This window comes from Astatotilapia calliptera, chromosome 13 (genome assembly GCF_964374335.1).
Source record: "Astatotilapia calliptera chromosome 13, fAstCal68.1, whole genome shotgun sequence".
NCBI classification, from domain to species: Eukaryota; Metazoa; Chordata; class Actinopteri; order Cichliformes; family Cichlidae; genus Astatotilapia; species Astatotilapia calliptera.
This window is the reverse complement of record NC_137434.1, coordinates 12,772,624-12,797,584: the sequence shown is the minus strand read 5'-3', so window position 1 is coordinate 12,797,584 and position 24,961 is coordinate 12,772,624. Positions and strand designations below refer to the sequence as shown.

Below are 24,961 nucleotides of genomic sequence, written 5' to 3'. Positions count from 1 at the left end.
CATTTAACCAGATTCCATTAAATTTCACATTTTGCTTTGTACTTATGTAACAAAATTACATGGAAAATTTACATGTCATTAAATTAAAATGTCAGCAGGATATATATTTATATACATAAGAAAACAGTGTTGCTGTCACCAAAATCAGACAACTAAAAAATGTTACAGATTACTAACAGTAATAATAAATAATATATATAAAAATAATAAGTGTAAAGCAACAGTTCCATCAATAAATACACTTGTAACAGAATTTTGTTACTGTAAAACGTTCCAAAAGAATGGTACTCTTCTTTCATTACACAAAAGCTGATCCGCATTCACTTAAATAACAGGAAGTGACTGTAGAAATGAAAAGATTGCCTTACAGAGCCTTCATAATAGCACCCACATGAAGCCAAAGAATAAATGTTAAAGGTCCTTAATACTAATGCTGTGACCAGTATATCTTTGTCCAGCTGAAGTAAACAAGTCGGGCAAATAGGAAAAAAAATATAATTGTAGTTCAGACACATAATCCGTTGACATTTAAATCACTTCTTCTGTTCACATCACAAGAGCTCTTTAATAATATTTGATACATTTTGTCTGCTGCTATAAATAAAATAATACCGTGGATAAAACAAGAATCGATTGACTGATAGATACGAGGTATTGGCATCATTATTTTGGATCATGGAGTGTGATGTGCCATTTAATTATACACTGAGTCCGTGTGAATGGTGCCCCTACTCGACTGTCTTTGCAATTCGCAGCTTTGTAATTGCTGCCAAGTTAGAACATGCAGCTGAAAAGATATTTAATTAGCTATGCTTTTGAAAGGTTCTGTTCATAACCTCACAGTCTATTTACCACTTCATCTCCTCAACTACTAGACCATTTAATTGTCCTAAAAGGTAAAATAGAGTGAGAGAAAAGGAGATCAGAAGGGGGCTTGTTGTCTCACAGTTTTCCTGCACGGCACTAAATCTTCAGGAGCATTGATCAGAGATAGGGCCTTTACCAGATCCCGATAGTGTCGGATTGGCTAAAAGTGTCCTTATAAATCGTGGTAGTGATTTCTGTGAAAACTGAAATGGTAAACCAATACACATCATTAAGCTTCTTTTAATAGCACTCCTCCCAGGAGGATGAGCACACCCAAAAAATAGATATCTATTTTTATGAATAAATGATGGAACAGATGTTAAACAAAAACAAAACAAAAAAAAACTTTCTTCCTTTGGGATTCCATGCAAGGGATGCACAAAAAAATATCAAAAATCAGAATTTCAAACAGCTACACTATATTCCAAATCTGAGGTAATCTATTTTTGCACGCCAGTCATTACGGGAATCCATCGCAGCAAACAGAGAGAAACGCTAGTGTTTGGTCCTGACAGAAAGCAGATCTATAATGTCATCTCTCCTTTTTTGTATTTCCATCACAACTATGTAATTATGATTGGATTCCTCCCTCGTTTCTCGGCAGAGGCGGTAATATGAGGCGCCTTGTGATGGCAGTGTTGGAGGTTAGAGGAAAGACAGTCTGCTGGCCTGACCTTAGCCTAACAGTGTAGTCAAACACACTGCCTGCTTTGCGTATCCACTCCTCCCACATCTGCTACACTAAGGCACACAGCCAGGATGCTTTGGTTTGCTCACACCTGTCTCTTCTTATGACACTGCATCACTTTCTGAACATACAGAGCCTATAGGACAGTTTGCTATATGCTGCTACCTCTTTACAGTGTAAATAGATGAAGACATTGCGAAGCCGCAGCCAAGAGGGCCTTAACACACACACACACACACACACAGGCCATGTTTGCTATTCTACAGTCTACTATCCCACACACCTCTTAGGCCAAATGCAGGAGAACTCCTGGGATGGTGCTACATTTTTAATGAAAGCAGAGTGTTTGATCTGCCAATGTTTATCTTCTTTGATGTTAACTGACACAGTAGAGAGCAGCCAGCTCTCAATGTAGTCCAACACGAGGACAGATTAATTCATTATCCTTTAACAGTGGAAGATTGCGGTTGAGGAGTTCATCCTGGAGGCCTGGTCGAGGATCCGTAGCAGCCTTGAGTAAGACCTCCAGAAACACCGTCTCTGCGTTTCTGCAGCGTGACCCCTCTGGGGAAAGGACTACAAATGTCAGAAAGCATGCATTAATGCTTCTGGGGATAGGTAAAACAAGAAAATCTTGATTACATTCAGTTTCACAGATCTTGTATTGTGCATAGCTTCACCTCCGTTGCACCTGTACCTTGTACTTTCATTTTTTATTTATTTCTTTTTTCATTAAACAGTGGGTGAATAGGGAATAAACTGAAACTCTTGTCAAATTAAAGAGACAACAAACGGGAAGAATATCCAGGACACCACTGTATCTAATGACTACAACAGATCCATATCAGCTCCGGTGTCCCAGGAGAGAACACAAATAACAAATATGGAGCCAGTGCATAATTACTCCCCAGCACTGGAGTTACAGAGGCATGTGTCTGCTGATTTCATGCCATTGCACAACTGTGTAGGTGTGCATTAGCCATGTTTCTTCGTGTATCTTAATCCTCAACAGTCCCCCAAGGACTTCCCAGTAGTTTTACATGCTTGTAAGGATTTAACACTGCTTCACCACATATTGGCAACCTTATTATCTGCATGTTGGTTTCGGAACCACTCAGCTGTTAGTTTTGTCGACCTTTGGTACCATGATTTGAGTGTTTGTTAGCTTAAAAGCACTTCTTTTCCCCCCTCTTTTTTTTTTAACAGTACCGGTAAATAAGCTCTTAGTGGGAGAAAGTGGGTGTCAGATCATATGAATAGACTGAGGGGGAATTAGATGCTTAAGGGCCCGATGAGTTCCAGCACTGACATGGTTTAAAAGCACTTAATTATAATAAGCTGGAACGTTCAGCGAGTGTTAGGTGGCTTGGGGGAAACGGAGACGGTGACAACAGTCCAGCGCGAGATACACGGAATCGAAGATTACTCTGTGACTGGGCCAACATCAGATATGCATTAGTGAAACAAGAAGAGCTTTTTCAGTGGTAGCCGCCAGACTTCATGAAAAAGAAATGCAGCCCGCCTCGCAAATACATCACACATAATGTCTTTCCCTTTGTAGAAGTCATCAAGCTTCATAACGCTTTTTCCATTAGGAGAACAAAAAATGCTTACAGTGTTATATCATTAAGTTTTACAAATGCGAGTTATGCTTTATGAAAACAATAAATCCCGCCATAGATCTCGATGTCCCAACCTCGTTGGTTAATCACATTATTGTTAATTAATGATGCAATTCTTTTTAGCTAATGGTTGACAGTGTGTATTGACTCAAACGAGGGGATGAAATTGGAAAACGGGACTTGAGAGCAGACTGATGCGCTTTAATCGCTGCACTATGAAGCAGAGCTAGGAGAAAGTAAACAACAGGATCTATAAAGAAAATGCAAAATGTATCGATGGTTTTATAACCTCGTGAACTGGTTTACAAGAAAATATCGGAATTACAGTCAGAATGATTTATTATCTATTGTTCAGGCTAAGGCTGTTTAACTCCCTGCCCCTATGAATATTAACATACTCTGCCTCGCTCGCACTCTCTCCCGGCTTCTCCTTCTCTTTCACACTTCCACATGTAAATGCTTCGCACACTAACAGAGCTCCTCGTCTAATTTTTCACTAAGATAGCAGTTTTTATGCTAATCTGACAGCTGCATTTATTTGCGGGCTTTCTCGCTGCCGTTGATTTCCCAATCACATGCCCTATTTGTTCACAATTGTGCACACGTAACCAAGTTTGTTCACAACCTTACTGTGTTTGCGTCCTGGAAAAAAAGGGGAAAAAAATGGATTATAACACTGTCTTACTCTCAAAACATGAGGATGACAGTAAACGTAAACAGAATCCCACAGAATTAGCTGAGATTGACTCATTTCGAAGCATCAGTTTGACTAGGTCACTGGCCTAACGCTGCACAGCACTTTCTCACTGAATAGCTAAGTAATTAGAAGCACTCTTCCATCTACTAGGTCATGTTTGAACCCTTTTATGCAGCCGCTAAAGACAACAAGGTAATGCAGCACGACAGGAAATGGCTGGTTTGGAGGTCACAAGAAGGGCATAATTGGACCAGCCAGTCAATAATGCTGCTATCTCCATCTGCCTTTGAGGCTGCTAATGAAGCATGAGAGATGGGGAGGTGCCCATTTGGCATGCTGGCTACCTGTGAACTGGGGACACGGCCGCACATTCTCTTGCATTCACTCGTATCTCTTCCCTCTAGAGGTGAAACGGGCAGTAGCGGTAAAACTGAGTGACTGTGCAGGATTGTGAGGAAATCAGAACCAGTACCTGCCTCCCTCGTTTTTGCTGAACGTTCTCCTACTCATGAATTGACACGAGTGTACTTCAGACGGGGCTGAGAGCCGTTCAAGAGTGATATGTTGCTCATTGCTTTGCAGAATCATCGCTCTGCACAATAAAACACTCCAGACTGACGGTGCTCTGTACACACGGCATTGATGCCGGCTTTACTGTGTTAATAATGTTTGCGTGTTGACAGTCAGTGAGTCACGCCTGATAGACGGATGAAAGAAGAAACACACTATTAACATCTTTAATTCTGGTCTTATCTCTTTCAGCGGGAACAACATACATATTTGGACGAGACGGTGGACTGATCACATACACGTGGCCACCAAATGACCGTCCTAGCACGAGGGCAGACCGACTAGCCATTGGCTTCAGCACACATCTGAAGGATGCTGTCCTGGTGAGGGTGGATAGCTCCTCTGGTCTCGGAGACTTCTTGAAGCTCCACATTGTAAGTCAACAATATGTTATTTCTTTGTTTTCAGAGCAAAAGTACACATTTACAGCATTTTCACATTAATGATCACTAAGACGTCAGCACGGTGGCACGGTGGTTAGCACTGTTGCCGCACAGCAAGAAGGTCCTGAGTTCAATTCCAACATCAGGCCGGGGTCTTTCTGTGTGGAGTTTGCATGTTCTCCCCGTGTCTGCGTGGGTTCCCTCCCGGTACTCCGGCTTCCTCCCACCGTCCAAAGACATGCAACTTGTGGGGATAGGTTAATTGGATAACCCAAATTGTCACTAGGTGTGAATGTGCAAATGAATGTGAGTGCGAATGGTTGTTTGTCCCTGTGTGTTAGCCTTGCGACAGACTGGCGACCTGTCCAGGGTGTACCCCGCCTCTCGCCCTATGACAGCTGGGATAGGCTCCAGCACCCCCCGCGACCCTGAAAAGGATAAGCGGAAGTGAATGAAAAAAAAAAAAAAGGATGATCACTAAGACATCAATCCATCTATCGATCCATGTTTTCTTCAGCTGGAAGTATCCCAGCTGTCACAGGGCGAAACCTAGCTTACTAAAACCTACTTTTTTTTAATTGGCTTCTTACTGAAGTGGGATCCTACATGAACACGATGACGGGCTTTTGACTGCAATCTTGTAACTGTTTCCTGGGGCCTAAATGGGGATTGGGGATTAATTGTGTTGAAGTTAAGAACCTATAAAGAAGTGTGTAGTTGTGTACAGCTAACAGTAGGTTAATGTGTGTGATAAAAAGGAGCCCACGTTTGCTCACCTCGCCTCTGAGTGTGACAGCTGCAGAAACAGAGGCAAATTAAGGGTCAGTTCTATACAGTGCATAGCTGACCTGGACATAATTCTGCTGGCTAGCACATGACCTTCCTATCACAAGCACCCACTTACTGACAGTAATGCTGATGCTGGCCAGGAGCATACAGGAACATTGCTCACACGTACACACATGTGAAAGCTACACACCAACAACCCAAAAAAAACATGAAATTGGTCTTGAAGTTTGTCTCAACCCCAGCTGCCCACACACTGAGATTCACACTTACAGTAAGCAAACTGTGACATAAGCAGGCCTATCCCGAGGACATAGTGAAGCAATGATGTTGTTTTTTAGAGAGGCCCCCCCGTAGTTGCTGTGCTTGGACATGGGTTATTTTCTGTTTTGTCTGGTTTTTGTTTTGTTTGTTGTTACATTTTTCTCCCCAAGCTTTGGGGACAAATGGTTTTTAGCCCCTAGTCCAGAAGAAGCTGTCCAGTTTAAAATGATGTAAGGTGTTTAATGCAGACCGTTCATCATTAAATGCCATATAGGGACAGAAACAAGATGTTCAGAAGGACATATATTAAAATATGGTTAAGGCATAGATGTGCTCACTTGGATGTGCAAATGCTCTCCCACAGTCCTCACGTCTTCTGCTGCTTTCTGAGCACCTTTTCTCATGCAGCAGAGACATACTGTATCAGACTGGGTAAAACAGGAGAAATCTCCACTATAATTTAAACGATGAAAATATCTTTGGACCCCTAAGACATAGAAATCTACCCACTAACTTGCACATCATTTTTGCTAACTTATTTGTGTTTTTTTCTGTCAAAATGTTTTACAGTTTAAATACAATGAGTGGTACTGCTATTTAGTACGGTGGAACACACCAAGAACACACCACCAAATAGAAAAATGCTGCAAAAGCATACAAAACACAACAGAATATGTGTAAACCACAAAGGAAGTGGGAAAAAAACACAAGGAAAGTGTTTTTGGAAAGAAAATAATGTGAAGAAACAGCTGTGAAAGTGACAGAAACTAAAACATGTGAAGGATCGTGCTGAAAAACGAACAAAAAGAAACGGAGGATTCATCCGTGTTGGGAGGGGAAAAAAAGATGTGTGGTGGTGTGGGTTTTAATCATACAATCCATGTGTGTGAAGGTTCTCAGTCATCCAGGTTATCGTAGTGTAAGGAGCTGCGAAACTGTGAACGACCATCTTTGAACAGAGGGCGGGGCTTACGACACCAACTGTCTGCCATCTATAATCCATTTTTAACATCCCTTCCCAGACGCCTTGACGGCCACTCACATTCTGGGCCATTTGATCTCAGTAAATCACATGATAAGGTGGGGCTAGGCTTCACAATGGGTTCACCTGAAACCTTGGCTGATTGTGACCCACACCTGTTTTCAACCCTTGGCTTGTGTGATTAGGTAGAGGATCAATAGGGGGTCCACAACCTTCTTGGGGACACTCCCACAGGGCCTAAAATCTGGGACTCTCCCCCATTTTCTCTTAGAACTAAAGAAGCTTCTCGGATGAGAGGTGAAACGTCTTCAAGTAACCTAAAGACGTCCAGATGCTTTTCTTTCCAAGCGCCTTAGACTACATATGATCATATATTACTGTATAATTCATACAAAGTGTATGTTAGCTTGTGACTTGTGACACGTTACTGTTTGACCTCTCAGAGCCACCGTAACTTGGGACCTTTAGGCTACAGGTTAAAATAATATAACACTTTGCACTCACTAGAAATCTCCAGCATGTTATAAGCCCTTAATACACGTATGCGCCAAGCTGTGCATTACAACATTCCTCTTCCTGGCACTGGAGGAAATGCACAAAGGTGCATTTTCTGCCGAAAGACAAAGGTCACATCTTGTGGAAACACAAGACGACAGCGTCAGCGTGTATGCCAGGTTTCAGATTCGCTGTGAACGAGTGATGAATGCTAGAGGTTATAGGCTTGAGCCTCACCGACAAGCGAGGTGACAGAGGGGAGTCTCACATTGTATAACAAGACAGGAAGATCATGCAGCTTACAAAAAGATGCATGCACATCCTCCTCGTGGAAGAGTGTACCAATCCAATGACATTTTACAGGGAGAAATTGTTTATAACGCATGTTCATACAGCAGGGGCAGTGGCTTGTGAGAATCCCCTCTCCTCTCGCATCAGCAGTCACTCTGAAAGCTCATTTGTTTATTTCTGCACATTTCATTAGAAGATGAGCGTGAGAGAAAAATAGCTTTAAAGAGAGGAAGGAGGCATAAAAGCAGTAAATAACTTGTAGCGTTTACAGGTTTTTATAATTTAAACTGCAACGTGACCATAGGGTTTTGTCAAATGTTGATTACGAATAAAAAAAAAACTACATGTTTTAACATGTCAGTTTAAACTTAAAATTAGCCAATAAATCTGCCTCTGAAAGACTTGTTGAATAGCATTGTGATATAGGTCTATTTCCTTAGTTCTGAAACGCAGCCAAATGAAAGAATAGCAGAAAATTAAATCACGACATATTGAAAAAAGATACATCTTATGAAACAAACCATCTAGACGCTTCTGTCATCTCCTTATTAATTACAGAGGAAAGGACGTATTTTACAGTGCTCCGTTAAACACAATGAACTGTGCAAAATTGCCACTTTGATGCTTTTCTTCACAAGAATAGCAGCACTCAGCGTGTCACCTACAAAACCCTTAACTAGTTGAACTGCACCCTTAGTGGATCAGGCTGTAAAATGAAACAATATTGCAATATATTGGCCATTCCCAACAGTATCCCTCTCGCTCCTTTCAGTTACCTCAGCTCTGAGCAGAAATGTCTTCGGAGGAGTGTATCTTCAGCTGTATGAGATGGGATTAGACCAGATTTCAGTATTTACCCCCCTCCTGCTCCATCCTCTACATCCCCCACCCTTCCTAATCTCCTGCTCCCATTTCATGATGACAGGAAACCCAGCGGGGCTTGAAGGACGCCATCTCAGCTCACGCTCGCAAGAGGGAATTTTCTGAGTAAAATGTGGAGACTATGATTTAAATGCACCTCAAAGGAGGTGTGATCCTTCCCCCGCCTCGCCTTTTCCAATGCAGATAAAGACAATGACTGTGAAGTCAGCGAACCATCAAATGTACGACAATCACTTTCCTCGGGCTTATTACTGCAGCGCACGTGGAAGAGGGACTAGATTCATAATAATGTTCTTGCCGTCTCACCAATTACGATGATACTCCACAATCCCTTTCACGTTTTCTAAGGTGAAGTGTATTCATGAGACTACAAGAACAAGTATCCCACATGGATGTAAGTCTTCTCTGTACATGATAGTGTGGCTTGGAAAAGAAGCCATGTATATAATTAATTGCGCTGTAGCTGAAAGTCAAATCCACACAATGACATTATGCAAAACAGGGAGTTACGGATGTAATGATCCTTGGTGGGTCTATTCAACGGTGTAATCCACACAGAAGAGGAATTGGAACAAAGTTTATAAGATATGGGTATGGAATACTTTTCTCTGTTAAACAGTTTACTGTGCAATGGCTGTGAAATTTCAGCACAGAATACTAAAGCGGGTGCGCATTTTACTTTTACGCTGTCAAGGAAGTGCCATTTATTTTTCTGCACAAACAAGGGGTGTTGGTGTCTGTTAATGGAAATCCATCTGTACATTTTTAGGAAACTATTTACTCTGAAGCTTTGCAGTAGCGTTTTTTTTTTTTTGTTGTTGTCAATGAGCAGCGGTGACACCGACTATCAGAGGCTCTCCTCAGTCTCAGGCAGGGCCCCGAGGGGCCCACTCAGCTTGTTTTGTGCTGGCACTCAATCTCAGTGTAGGGGTTGGGGACTATTCCAAGTGCTTTCTTCTTTTCCTACTTCTAATTGCATGCATCGCTTTAAAAAAAAAAAAAACAGGCAATGAAGGCACGCTGGCTAAGACGGCAACACTGTGAAGTTAATATATTCCACGGAGCAGAGAGGATGGTGGAGAAATAATGACTTCTCTAGTGGAGCATTGCTCCCTTCGGTCCTCCTTTAGCTGACTACCAGAAAGGGGGTTCTTCCTCTGATGGAAGACACCTTTAATTGCAGTTTCAACTCCTGCTCTCTACCCTATTAATCATGTAAAATGGCTTGAGAAGAGAGACTACCTTGCACACTGTCTGAGCATCTCAGCTTCGAGTGGGAAAACGTCAACTTTGATATGTTCTTTTGGAGTTCACATTACTTATAAAGTTCTGATTATTCACAATCGTGTGCTTCATTAGATGAACACTGCACTTTCACATTCGGTGCTATGAGATTGTTACCTGGGAGAGGTGCTGCAGGTCTCAGGAGAGAGCCTGTGTCACGCTATTCCCCATGCTCCTATTAAAACACATGTCCAGGGAAGGGATCTTATTCTCATCCACAGTTGTGTTAAGGTCTCACACCCAGTAATTACCTCGCTATGCGCAGACAAAGAACACAGCCGCATGCAATACCCCCAGGATTTCTGTGTATACAGCCTTCCTGCATTGCTTCCCCAGTCAGTGCATATCAATAATTAGCAACTGAGCAACTGATAGTTGGACCAACTGGAAATGGAGAAGAAATGAACACGCTCGTGTCAACTTGTGTGCAGGCGTGTGCGATTCCATGTCCAGCTAAAGGTTTTAAAATCATTTTCATATGTTGGATGCTTTTAGTGTTTGAACAGCCTTTACTTTAACTGTTGTTGCCATGGCAACTATTCCAATATAGTCTGCTGGACTTAGCTCCGTGGTGAAAATGTTCATTTTAAGCTGATTTAAAGTTAAATAGATTACATGATTTCAAATGTAAAACTGCAGTATACCATTTCTGTTATTTAAAATGCACAAATGCAAACATGATTCTTTGTAACTTTACATGAAATCAAGACATAATAGATGTTGCCACTAAGATTCCCCCCGTTGCTCTCCAATTCGAAGCCTCGGTGCTTCTTATTCACTAACACTAGGAAACAAGATGCATCCTCGGCTGTGAATCACACAACAGTAGATTTTCGCTCACTGGAGCACAGAGTTATTGGATGTGATGTACTATTTTACATTTTTTATTTTTAAAAATAATTTCTTTTGAAATGCTCCTCAAGGCGTCAACATCACAGATGCGGTTGACAGGTCCTCCTCAAATTGGAGGAGGTGAAGTCTGGCAGACAGCTGCCTGCTACACACACCTGTGTCTGCATGCAGCTGCCAGTCAACACCGCAAACTTTAAGCCTTAAGAAAGTTTGGATGAGTTAAGAAGTAAAACAAAAAGAAAAAAGAAAAACAAGCTATGGAGACCATTTTTGATGGTTTTCCTTTTTTCCTCCCTTTTAAAGTAAAAGCAGAATGAATGAGCCTTTGAGGTCCAGATTTTACTCCCATGTCACATATAACGTCATAATCGACTTATTTTCGAATGATGCCTCAAGTGGTTACTGAAGGAACTGCATTTTCCCCGAATAAAATCTGTAAAATTACAAAAAACGTCATCCAAATACAGATGCGTTTCCCATGACATTATTCATCATTTAAATGTCATGCTCCAACAAGCAGAGGGTAGGAGAAAACACATTCATCACAAGCGATTTTGCTTCCCACGGTTTGTGCTGACACGAGTCACTCTTAATTCTACAGTTACCCCGCCTCCCTGGGACAACATCTTAAGACAGCCTTAGCTGCCAACCTGCTCCACATTAATCAGAATCAGCAAAAACCAACAGAGCGTGTAATTTGAGGATCGTCAGCGCAATGCGACAGATGGCAAAAGGCCAAAGTTTTCTTTTCAGCCTGCTTGACCACCTTTTTGTTTCAAGATACATTCCATTTTATGTTGTGGAGGTTTCCCTTCATTCCCACTACTCCTATTTAAGGGATCTTGTAATAAAAGCCTGACTAGCAAGAATCACAGAATCAGCCCTCACAGCCTAACTCCTCTCCTTGCTTTCCCTTTGTGTGACCAAGTGTCAGTGAAACCAGAACTGCCATTTGCTTGTCAGTATGTTTGGCAGGTTGCAGCGCAGTCTGTGGCGAAGCTAGGCTAATGGCACTGTAATAGTGAATTAACTGCTGACCGTAATGAGGAGATAGCACTGAAAGGAATGAAATGAATCATTTACTGCTGATTCACTCTCCCCAACATGAATGGGGAGGAGACGGCAGTAAGAAAGTGCAATGCCTAATAACCCAGGCGCTGCATATATTTAGCATGCAGATTTTGAGCCTTAATTGTTAAAGTGGCGATGAGCAGTGTTATTAGTATGGTAATACGCTGGTAAATATGGCATTGATTTTATGTTGGCTGTGACCGATTGTAGCAAAAGGATGTAGGCGAGAGCGAATGGCCCCCTATCTCTTTTAGTCATAGACGGGACATCCACTCTGCTCGGATGATGTACCTGACCTCAAAGAATCAAATCTCATCATCTCCATATTGAGAAGAGACAGCGCTAGAATTGCCATTACTCATCTTTCAATTCCAATCATTTCTCAATTTGTTCAAGCTCTTTGCCACTACAAAGCCAAGTGGTCCATGAAGAGGAATGAATGTGTGTGTGTGTGTGTGTGTGTGTGTGTGTGTGTGTGTGTGTGTGTGTGTGTGTGTGTGTGTGTGTGTGTGTGTGTGTGTGTGAGAGAGAGACAGAGAGCGAGCGAGGGGAAGATCTGTGTGTATGTGTATTTGAGAGGGCAGGACAATAATGTGTCTTCACTTTTATTAGTGTAACAAATCACAGCGAGCACAGCTTGTCATCCTCAAAGCTGTACATCAATATGTTCTAGGCTTGCCTCATACAGAACAATATTGCCATGGCTAACATGGGGTAAATTTGATTTCATCGTCAATGTTACACTGTTAGGCATGTTCGCTTTTTGGGGAGTTACAAGGTTAGAAGTGTCAACATTGTGTTTGTTTTTATCTGTGTGAAACATTTTTTGATTGGCTCAGCTATTCTCCAAAGTTCTCGCTGAGCACATTTGTGCAGAGCGCTCAGGCTGCTTAGCCTCAAACGTTGCTCAGATTTTAAGATTCTTGCTTAGTTTAAAAAGAATTTAAAAAGAAACTAAAAGGCAGACCTCAGTATGCTAAAGCATGAGGTTTTGTGTGTGTGTTTTGTTTCTTTTTTTGGAGTGCCACAGCATGGAGTCACCATAGTTGTTGACTTCTGACACAGCTGCCCCGAGCCTCGGGGTGAGATAAAAATAGCCTTCTCTTTCTTGCTCCATTACAGTGAGCTGTAGCTCAGCGTCCCCAAACTATCACATGTAGAGCTTATTTTTATAGGAAGTACATTGTTATTCTTTGAATGTTGATTGCCTCGTTACAACAAGTAAATCATCGAATATAATCTGAACAGTAACAGATGATGAAGCATAAATAGGGATAGTGTGAATAAATCTAAATAACTGTAGCACTGCATTAGTGTCTTCTAGTTTTTCCCCCTCTTTTTGACAAGCAGTGTAAAACTCTCTGAGGAATGACTGAACATGGAGTGAGAATAGCTGTTTTCTGTTGTCATTACACTTAGTAGTGGCTGTATGATTTCATTGTTATAAAGTCAAGGGAAATGTATTTCTAGAAGCATATGCAAGCATGTTTGTATGCGCTTTTAGAGATGTTGCCACACTTGCGCTGCACGCCCTTTAAGTCCACTTATGTTAACCGAGGTTGAAGCACAAGTAAGGCAATTTGGACCGGGCCAAGTCTAAAATTACTTATACAATTACTTACACATATCCCTGGCAAAGACAAATCTTCTCTGCTAATTATTCTGTAATTGTTGTCGGTGCCCTGTTGTTGATGGCTTCCATGGTGCTTTGTGTGGGGCTGCATGGAATATTTAACAGATAGCTCGCCTTGTTCCGGTCAACTTAATTACCTTTTTTTTTTTCACTGCGGCACTGTTCTTCTCGCCAGCCTGTTGTGCTTTCACACACATAAATATAATACACATATAAGCATGCTGTTTTTAATTATGTGCTGCTGTGGAAACATTTTGCAGCATGGCACTGTAGGCAGAGCGGCGTGTGCTATTAGTGGTTTAGCTCAGATAACTGTAGCCTTGAATTATTGTATTCCCCTTTCCATTTCATATATATATCATTTTGTTTGAATATCTTGTATGTGCCAGGAACACGAAAATTATCCTCCTTTGTTACAGTTTGCTTTCACCAGCAAGCCGCACAGGCTCATAAAACATTTAGAGTGACTGAGCAGCAGGAAGCTATAGATTGAAACAGATCTTTTGGACATATGGAAATCAGCATAAATGAAACCAAACTTGACTGGGGTTAGTGTGGTGGGGGAACCGTATCCGCTCTTAAAATGTCTCAGACTTCTGAGGGAGCAACCACATAGTCAGCAGAAACACTCATCTTCCTCTTGTCCCCTGTTTTCATTTATGAATAATGGATTTAGTGGCCCTTCCTATATCCTCTATTGCTGCCGGTCAATATTACTAAAGACTAACCTGGAAACACAGCTATTGTAATTTCAGGTGTATATGCCGAGGAGCACTTGACATTCAAGTTAAATATTGCAAGACGGATGTGTATTTTCTTCATTGGTATTGCTTTTGGGGCAGACTGTCTGGCCACTGCCTTCTATTGTCTTCCAGCTATAAGAGTGTAATGTTGCAGACAGGAATTCTAAGTGAGCCTCTGGTCATAGATAGTTTATACCACAGCCTCATCAAAGGAAAATTTGTATGTGTGCGCGTGTCTGTATGCGCGCGCGTGTGAATGAATATCATTCTCGGCTGCCTCCCCGCTATAATAAGAGCTGCTGTGCAGTGAGGGCTGCTGGTGCGAGAGCAAACAATCCATGACGTGTCAGCAGCCTACATGTGCAGCGCACCTCATACAGGGAGATCAAACAGACAGGCACATGTTGTTCCTTTGTCCTCTTCCATCCCTCAGGTAAGCGCACGAGGTTGAGCAGGGCACCCCTGGATTTGTGGCCTCATTCTGCCCAGTTTATCAGCCATGCAGCGTGCCTTACCTCGGGAGAAAAGACAGACACTGCGCAGAGAGAAGGCTGGGATTTGTTTATGTTGCAGTAAATGTTGCACTATCGAAGAGGTGCTAAACTTTATGGCCTGTTTTGCGGGTCTTCTAAGTAGTTGGTATGAGTGATGATTTGGTTTGCTTTTTCCCAGAAGGGCGAAGCAAACACCTTGACAACAGTAATTAAAAGTGTATGTGAGGCCTAAATCATTTTCTTCTCTCCTTCTCCTCCCTTCACTTGGCCTAATAAATCAGTTATGCTTGAAGTGTCTCCCTCTCCTTAACTCTTTATTTCACTTGCGCATTTTGTGAAATAGCCCTGTGTCTGACAAGGAGGGGTTATAAAAGATGTAGAAAATTGTTGTGGGAATTCTATGTCTCTGCTGGATCCAGACTGCGCTTAACACTTGAAGTCAAAGCTTTAATGTGGCTTCAGCACAGAAGCATTACAACATCTGATCAGGTATAAAGCTAAAGCATTTAAAGTGTATACACTATAGCTGAGAGTTACTATGAATTATGTGTTTTGTAATTGATCTTTTAATTGTGGTATGAGATCCATCTATCCAGCCATTTTCCTTTGTTATCCTATTCAGAGTTGTTAGAGGTTTGGATCTGGGAGAAAAAAACAAAAAGCAGGCGCTGTCAGCCCTCTTTAGAATACAAACATAACATGTTTATCACGAGGCCAGTTGAGGAGAAAAAGTGAGCTGGAGATGTCACCCAAGTGATGCCTCAGAGTACAAAGCGTAAAAAAAAAGTCACCCAAATCAATGCCATATCCATCTATGCCCACTCTTTAACCCATGTAGTCATTTCTGTGGCAATTAAAGGCCAGAATGCTGTTGTTATTTATATGAAAATGTAACTGCTATTGAGTGCCAGTGTCGCCCACCACGCTTCTTTAGTCAGTAGCAGCACAAATCAATGGCCAGCCAGTCAGCCAGTCTGTGTGTGTTTGTTTTTAAATCCATAAACATCCACTCAATAAACTCGCAAACCTTGGTCATTGCAGCCATTATTATGGTATTTCCAAGCTGGAAGTAATTGTATAATCATTACCACTTCATGAAATCGTAATAGGTGCTGCAGATTAGAGACAAAGTAATGGCATGAGCCAGGAACTTGTGACTCCATCACTATTAAACAGATGGCAATGAAAAGTTTGTTTGTGTCCACACGAAGCACAGGCCAAGACCTTTTTTTATAGTTTGCTTTCATCCATTACATCTGTAATGTTTAGCCTTGTTAGTCTGGCAGCAGCCACACACACATTTTACATGTCATTAACAACCACAGCTCACATTAAAAAGGCGCACAACGATGCATTTTTAAAGAATGTGGCTGCTTGCTGTCTCTGTCATTATCAAAAATTTAAGCTGCGCAGTTGCCTTGGAAAACATGTCACTGCTTGTGTCCGAAGTGTAGGGTTGACATTTTATAAAAGGTTTGATATCTCTTAGCCCCACTGGGGATTTCCTAGCACACCCTGGGAAGAGGAGAAGGCAGTGGCGAACCTAGTCACACATCCGGCCTTATCGGCCTGTCGTATTATTTCACCACAAAGAACCACAGAGGCCTTATCTCGCAGCCATCTTCCCGATAAGGTCTGCTGCAGCAAACAAAAATAAAAGACAAAAAGGAGGGTGTGAGAGAACAAAATAACAAAAGCGGAGCAATGTTCCTTCGATGTGTTGGTCTTTTATTACCTTTTCCCTGCAAGATGACTGATAAAAAGCCAAAGACAATGAAGGAAGGAAAGACGGAAGATAAGTGGAGCAAAAAGAAAGGATAAAAAACTGAAAAGATAAAGAATAAGGACTGTGTCAGGAAAAGCCTGATGTTGGCGCAGGGGGGATGAAGGGGATAAGATGAAACAAGGGAGGTGGAAGGATTAAGTCTGAAAAAGGACTCGAGTGCACATACACAAGCCACGAGCTCTCATCCTAGACTACGCTTTGCGCTTTGCAACATCTACTGACAAGTTGTCAGATGCAGGTCGCTCATAAACTCAGCGACTGTTGTTGTAACTGACACTCTTACACGTATGTGCACGCATGTAGGAGTGTGTGTCCTCCTCGCTCTCGGTAGTTATGTGAAACGTGTCACTGTATCATCATCATAGCCAGGGATTCATGCGAGATCTAAACGTGCGCACACACCAACAATGGGAGATGAGGCATGTTACTGCTGCACAGACATGACTTCATTTTTTTTCATAGGTCTTTACTTAAGTAGATGATGGAGCAGTTAACAGCATGAGTGAGCAAAACAGTTCAGGAGCAGCATCTTATACCAGCTTACTCATGTCTCCCTGCCTCAGCTCAGCTAGAGTTTTTCAGTTTTATACAGATACAGAAGTCCAGTTAATTCTAATGCACAGTATTAATCATGATGGCAGCAGTACCCACCACTCTTCTCTGATCACTTCTTCTGTTATGAACCACGACTACGGGGTAAAGCTGAGTCAGGAACGGCCCGGATCAGTATCGTAGCATATGGCGAGAGCTACGTCGGCGCGGTTGTTGTGACACATTGTTGGAACGGTTACAGTGTGAAAGGACTTCACTACACTTCAGTGCCCAGTGTCCTTTGTGACCGCCATGATAATGGGTACTTGTTTAACTTTCACAAAGACAACGACTACATTGACAGAAAAGACCTTCAGTAAAGCCTGGCCAGTTTTTAGAAAGTCTGTTTAACTGCCCAGACTTGGGTGTCGAACACTCTTGTCCCAAATTTCTAAAACTTGGTAGCAGCACAACTAATTTCAGTGCGCACACGGGGCTTTTCATTCACTGACGCATTTTGCAACATGCTGTTTGAATCGCTGCAATTTAATTTTGTTTACTTGTCAGATATAATTGCTCTCACTGAAATTTCATGGATTCTCTCACCACTCTCTAAATTGTTGTGAAATTCAAATGTACTATTTCCCGCTTGCTGGAAATTGAAAATATTTGCTCCTGCTGCTCCAGTGTGCTCATCACAGTCAGCTGGTTTCCATGAGCCTTTACCTAAGGGCTATGGTCTTTAAAAAACTATTAATTGTTCTCCCACAAAACGCTGCGTCCAGATGAACAGAATCAACTTTTGGAGATATTAATTATGTATTTGCACACAATTAATAGCAGCCCACTGACTCCAAGGTCCTGACTCAGATCTGAAAGTTTATCAGCTTGGTTTATAAATATGATATGAATAAACTTTGGTTGCATTTCAGTCCCCATGAAACCTGGATTTATTTTTTGCAGGAATGCTGATCACCTGCTCTAAAACTGCTCAGCAGCTCTGAAGGCCTGGAATTTTCAGCACGCACCTAAAAGTCAGAGTTATAGCTGGCTGTGAAGGACAGATCCCATGGCAGCGTGCACGCATGTATATTGTGAACAAGTGGGTGTGTGTGGGTGTTTGTGTTCACGCGTGCCCTTGTGTGTGAATTGTTCAATAAAGTCATCACAGGCCTCATAAAGAAAGCTGCCATTTACAGCATGGCACAAAGGTCAAGGAGCTGAGCCTGATGAAATCATGCTGGAGAATAGGCTTTCCCGCTGCCAGGCCGTGAAAGAAAAGAGATGTGCGGAAAAGCAGGAGGAAGAAAAATGAAGGACATGAACACAACAGAAATGAGGAGCAATGTAAGATAAGTAATGGGAGAGATAAAAATTGTGTTTAACTTTTACAGATGAATGAAATGTTTCACAAAACACAGATCGAACTGAGATCTTGCGTGACCACTTAGACTAATGATTCATGATGCATCCAAACAGTAGCTGAAAGGGCCAGTGTGAACAGACAGTCTGATAATGTAGATCTAATTATAACTCCCAGAGTGGGACCAGAGCGTATGTCTCTTCCGACATGCACACACACCGGGCATGGCCACGTCCTTATGAGCGCCAGCAGTGTTACCAGGCCTGGTCAGCAGGAAGCTTTAAAAATAGTATGCAGTATACTTACTATACATCCTAGGGCTGTGTAACGATTCCGCTTCCTTGAACCTTAAATTGTTAATGTAAGCTGTATCTCGAAATGCGGTTAATGAAGACAGCAACAGAGGGAGGAGGGAGTCATCAAGCTCCAGTATTTGAGAGAACCCCAGTTCTGTGTTTGGGGACTGAAAGTGTTGCCATATTGGCAGCTGAACCTCATACCTTTGATGAAACACTGGAACTGGTGAGGAAGAGCTGACAGACACATTCCCTTTGGCCAAGTTCTGTCTTTTTTTCTGCTGCTCTATTGTCTGACTTTGTCAGATCTGTGAATTTTTGTGTTTGTGTGTCTAAGAATGTGAGAGAAAAGGGAGAAAGAAATGGGAGAAGGCAATAGAGACAAGCCATGTGTGTCTGCTCCTGTGTGTGTGTGTGTGTGTGTGTGTGTGTGTTCTGGGTGAGCAGTCATCTGATGAACTGCCTTGCCACGACCGAGGGTTGTGAGCTCCCCAGCCAGTGAGATCCTGTTGTTGTGTTGGTTAACAATACTCTTCCTCGGCACCACAACTCACAGAGCAGCAGTCAGAGGTTGGCAGACCCTAATGGAAACGTCATCTTCCAGATAAAAGATGGTCAAGCTTTGATGAGAGGGGGAGTTATGGGAAGTGTATAATAAAAGAACCATTTCCAATCGGTTCCAAAGCCAATTTAAGAGCACTGAATGAAGACAGACGCTGTCATAGACAAACTGAAAAGCCGACAGTCACTCATAGCTGCTCCCCAGTTTGTCAGGTAGAGGGACCTTTCAATATACTTCTCCATATTCCTGCCTTGAATCAGACAGCCAGTAACTCATACCTGAAGCTGGATTTGAGAATTAAAAGTCTGGCGTGCACTTTCATCATTTTTTTCCTCCAAGTTTTCCCTCAGACTCAGCTGTGATGCCGCAGTCATGCTGTGAATATTTTCTGACTGATGCAGTGCTTATAGAAAATAACACACCCTGTTTTTCTAAGCCAGGTGGTACCACTTACGGCGAGAGTTAGTGATAATTGTTGAAAAAGCAAGCAGCGCTTGAAATTGCAAAATGTGCTGTAAATAGAAATGTGATATTATTTGCCTTCGCTGTATCAGGTCCTGTTGCTGGGTTCAGAATAGTGCTGCTTATTGTGTGGCCGCTATGGTAAAAAAAAAAAGCTCTTACCGACACTGGAAACTTCACCAAATGCTGAAATATTGCAGGCAGTTTCACGGCACAGAAAATATCTGTTCTGCTACCCTTAAAATACTGACTGGGAGTAAATAGAGAGGAATACAGACCCAGTGGTGCTGCAGGACAAAGAAGCACCGCTTCCTTCCGAGTACAAAGAATAAAACAAGCGCATTTTTGACCTGCTGTATTGTGTTACTGGATGCTGCAATGGGCGAGGTGTTTGACACTTGTGGCTAACAGACACACACGCACGCACTCACAAAAACACCCCATGTATCCTACCGTAGTTGTTGTTATACTGTTTATTTATTGCTCGGAAACACCCACATCTGGTTATGTAATTTCTTGACTCTCCGGCTTGGCCGAAAAAAATGTGGGTGTTTTTATAAAAATTCTGCCTGACGTTGGGCCCAGCAGTGACACCAGCACCAATCACACGCAGAAAAAAATGGTACCTCTTGGCTTCTCTTATCTAAACCTGTCCCATTCGTCACTTTTCGCACCCCACCATCTTTTCTCAGTCCACTGCGAGCCAGAGAAGGTGCGGAATATCAAATCAAAATATTCACTGTCACAGCTAAAGCATGTTAATGGGTGGCATCCAACAAAAGGAGAAAAATGATTTTGGTAATACAATCAGTAAAAACAAGCACAACACCTATTTCTCCCTGTGCCCAGGATAATCGTATGTGTTAATGCGAGCGCTAACAAAGCTGATCTTTTGAAGGTGCTTATGCTGTCTGTGTATACGTGCACATATGTAACGCTAGAAACCTTCACTTTAGTACTGTTCTCTGCAAGATGCACAGGAAGTGCTCGCAGACACGCCCCTTTGAAGGCATTGAAGTAACTAGAAGGGGTTTTTTTTCAGTAAAATTGATTCATTTTTCGGTCAAAACCGACATTTCACATGAAAGGATTATAAAAGCATCAGCTGGCTGACTCGCTGCTATACTGCGTTCCTGCAAAGCAAACCATATGATGCTTTACTTCACCGAGGTAAATGCAAGGAATTTACCATTCATCGTGCGCAGCGTGTTACAACCAACTACGCTGAGGTGGTGGCTCAATCTTCAGTGAGTTGTGAAATTGTCTTTCTTAGCATACACTTTCATTCTTTCAATTTGTGTTCATTCTGAAATTCCCCAATTTCTCAGACATGACAAGCTCATTTTTTTTCTATTATCTCCCCTTTTTATATTTTATTCTGGTCTTGATTTTCCCTATTTGTGGAATCCTTTTGATAGTTACTGTCATCCAGTCAAGCCGACTGAGTTTGTCACGGGGAGAGGGAGAGAAAGAGAGATGTTCGCGTTAGCTCAGTATACAGGTGAAGGGATGATAAGCCTACTTGAATTGACTTGAATAGTTTTACCTTTACTGCTCTCTGTGATGGTGACAGGGGCATGGAGGAGGGGCGGTGGAGGGGGGAGGCGGGTGCTGCATCACTGCCATTCCCCCATCCCCTTAATGCTACGGCAAACAATGGAGGAGTCGTGTTGTTCTACTTTTAAACGTGTGAGAGTCACAACAGAGACAAAACATAGAGTTGTTTTCATCAGCTTTCTCTGTTGCTTGTCTTCTTTTCACGTTCTCCACTGGCGCATATGGTGCAATCTGATAACTGAATTCCAACTTTGTTTCTCTTTCCTTTTCCCATCTGTGCTTCTACAGTATCCGTCTTTATCTCTCTCTGGAACTATTAGGAGATTAATCAGGCTGTCTTGGCTCTTCCTAAACACGCTCTGCTGATGGGGCTCTTCCACAGGAGAGACTGGTGGGTGGGTGGGTGGCAGCCATTAGAACATGGTAGCACTTTGATCTGCTGGGCGGATTTACAAAATTGCACTTTCTGCTCCTTGTCGAAGGGTGAAAAAGTAGAAATGTGAAACAGGGAGGTGTGAGGTGATGTTTTTTACAGCCAGTTTCAATGTAAATCATGGTCCCCGGGCTCCTTTTTCTTCTCCCTCAGAACAACATAATTTTAATGTTGGTAGACCTCCACGAGCCAAATCCTTTTTTTTTTTGTACTTTTCAGCAGCAATCCAACTTTGTCCTTTATAATTTCTCAAATCTTTAAGCTTCCTCTACGAGGCACAGAGAAGATGAATCCAGCTCAAAGGAGTACGTCTTCTCTAACTCTAACTGTCGTCTCACCCCACACACCTTGCTGTGTCAACTCGGTTTAATTAGCAGGAGCGATAGCGACCTGTAGTGAATTATTGTTTTTAATTATACAATTTTACCACTTCTACAAATAAGATCGGTGTTTATAGGCTAGATGAAGAGCCAGCGAGCAAGGAATCTCTCACTTGCAGTTTTTTTCCCCTCCAAGCTGAAGAGAGGGTGAATCAACGTGCAGCTGCTGAAAGGAGAAAATTAAATCCAATTTCCATTACCATGATAAAGTGATTACATCACATCTGAAAGAGCCCTGTAGCAAAGTATGGAAATCTAAGCACATGCATGTGCCTTGAGCATCCAATGACAGAGATGCACGTCTCTGAAAATCAAGTGTCCCACACACATTCTTGCCTCTTCCTCTCTTTCTCTTGCATGCACACACACACACACACACACACACACACACACACACACACACACACACACACACACACACACACACACACACACACAAATCCGTGTCCACATGCACACAGAGCTATAGAGTCTATTGACCCATCACGTGGATTAATGTTTGGTAGAGTTAACTTGCATTTCCTCTCACCATAACAAGGCTCCACTGTTTCCCTTTTGCTTGGATATTCAGACTTCGTGGCCACGTTACACCTGGGTGGCTCTGCTAATAGAAGCATTTTATCGGACTCGTATGCAGGAAGCCTGGCTACACCATCCATTTTTATTATTCATATATCCCCATTTTCAGATTCCATGCTCATTTTAGCCCCATGACCCCCTCCATCTTTTCTGCTGCACATGCACCTACTCATGCTCTTCTGCGTGCTCCAGTATGCGCTCAACAGGACATTTATATGAGCACAACTGGGTACACAGATGCAGTCAGTGGTGCCACTTACTGTCTATGGCACAGAAAATCAATGTAAACCACTTTTAGTCTAAAATGTGTCTTCAAGGGTATAACACACAGTCACAGCTTCCATTACACGTACATACAGTGGGGCAAAAAAGTATTTAGTCAGCCACTGATTGTGCAAGTTCCCCCACTTAAAATGATGACAGAGGTCAGTAATTTGCACCAGAGGTACACTTCAACTGTGAGAGACAGAATGTGAAAAAAAAAATCCATGAATTCACATGGTAGGATTTGTAAAGAATTTATTCGTAAATTAGGGTGGAAAATAAGTATTTGGTCACCTCAAACAAGGAAAATCTCTGGCTCTCACAGACCTGTAACGTCTTCTGTAAGAAGCTTTTCTGTCCCCCACTCGTTACCTGTATGAATGGCACCTGTTTGAACTCATCATCTGTATAAAAGACACCTGTCCACAGCCTCAAACAGTCAGACTCCAAACTCCGCCATGGCCAAGACCAAAGAGCTTTCGAAGGACACCAGGAAAAGTATTGTAGACCTGCACCAGACTGGGAAGAGTGAATCTACAATAGGCAAGCAGCTTGGTGTGAAAAAATCAACTGTGGGAGCAATCATCAGAAAATGGAAGACATACAAGACCACTGATAATCTCCCTCGATCTGGGGCTCCACGCAAGATCTCATCCCGTGGGGTCAAAATGATCATGAGAACGGTGAGCAAAGATCCCAGAACCACACGGGGGGACCTGGTGAATGACCTGCAGAGAGCTGGGACCAAAGTAACAAAGGTCACCATCAGTAACACACTACAACGGCAGGGAATCAAATCCCGCAGTGCCAGACGTGTCCCGCTGCTGAAGCCAGTGCATGTCCAGGCCCGTCTGAAGTTTGCCAGAGAGCACATGGATGATACAGCAGAGGATTGGGAGAATGTCATGTGGTCAGATGAAACCAAAGTAGAACTTTTTGGTATCAACTCAAATCGTCGTGTTTGGAGGAAGAAGAATACTGAGTTGCATCCCAAGAACACCATACCTACTGTGAAGCATGGGGGTGGAAACATCATGCTATGGGGCTGTTTTTCTGCCAAGGGGACAGGACGACTGATCCGTGTTAAGGACAGAATGAATGGGGCCATGTATCGTGAGATTTTGAGCCAAAACCTCCTTCCATCAGTGAGTACTTTGAAGATGAAACGAGGCTGGGTCTTCCAACATGACAATGATCCAAAACACACCGCCCGGGCAACAAAGGAGTGGCTCCGTAAGAAGCATTTGAAAGTCCTGGAGTGGCCTAGCCAGTCTCCACACCTCAACCCCATAGAAAATCTGTGGCGGGAGTTGAAAGTCCGTGTTGCTCGGCGACAGCCCCAAAACATCACTGCTCTCGAGAAGATCTGCATGGAGGAATGGGCCAAAATACCAGCTACTGTGTGTGCAAACCTGGTAAAGACCTACAGTAAACGTTTGACCTCTGTTATTGCCAACAAAGGTTATGTTACAAAGTATTGAGTTGTATTTTTGTTATTGACCAAATACTTATTTTCCACCCTGATTTACGAATAAATTCTTTACAAATCCTACCATGTGGATTCATGGATTTTTTTTTCACATTCTGTCTCTCATAGTTGAAGTGTACCTCTGGTGCAAATTACTGACCTCTGTCATCATTTTAGGTGGGGAAACTTGCACAATCGGTGGCTGACTAAATACTTTTTTGCCCCACTGTATGTGGTTTTTAAATTGTAATTGTGATTAATGTAATCACCATTAAGAAACCTGATATTATATTTGTAGCTTTTTGAAACATAAAAGTACACTGTTCCAAAAAATAGTAATGTCAAAGTATCTTACTGTATATTTTACAGTTTTGTACTGTCTTTCTAGAATATCATGAAATTTACATAGGTAGACTGTGATTTTACATGCCAAAGCTAAAATAACATAACATCACTGTACATATAGTAAAACACAATTTACTTGTTTTTTAAATATATTTTTTTGTACATATGCATATTTAGATTGTAAAAATACATTCAGAAATGTATCATGAATTCACAAATATTTATCTGTTATGTGAGAGTATAATCTGTTAAATCCAAATGTAATACTATGGAAAAATATATAAAATGATCAAAAATGAATGAGAATAATCAATAATTAAAGGAGTATTTG

The 24,961-nt window shown here is 42.1% G+C and overlaps 1 protein-coding gene across 37 annotated transcripts in view; it reads left to right on the top strand.

Moving 5' to 3' along the window:
- LOC113034636 (neurexin-1a) overlaps positions 1–24,961 on the top strand; it is a 261,169-nt gene that overhangs the window by 170,706 nt on the left and 65,502 nt on the right. For all 37 annotated transcript variants that reach the window (XM_080287803.1, XM_080287777.1, XM_080287776.1 and 34 more), the window contains one exon: positions 4,637–4,818. In XM_080287803.1, coding sequence (XP_080143929.1) covers positions 4,637–4,818 — 182 coding nt within the window. The remainder of the gene's footprint in view (positions 1–4,636; positions 4,819–24,961) is intronic.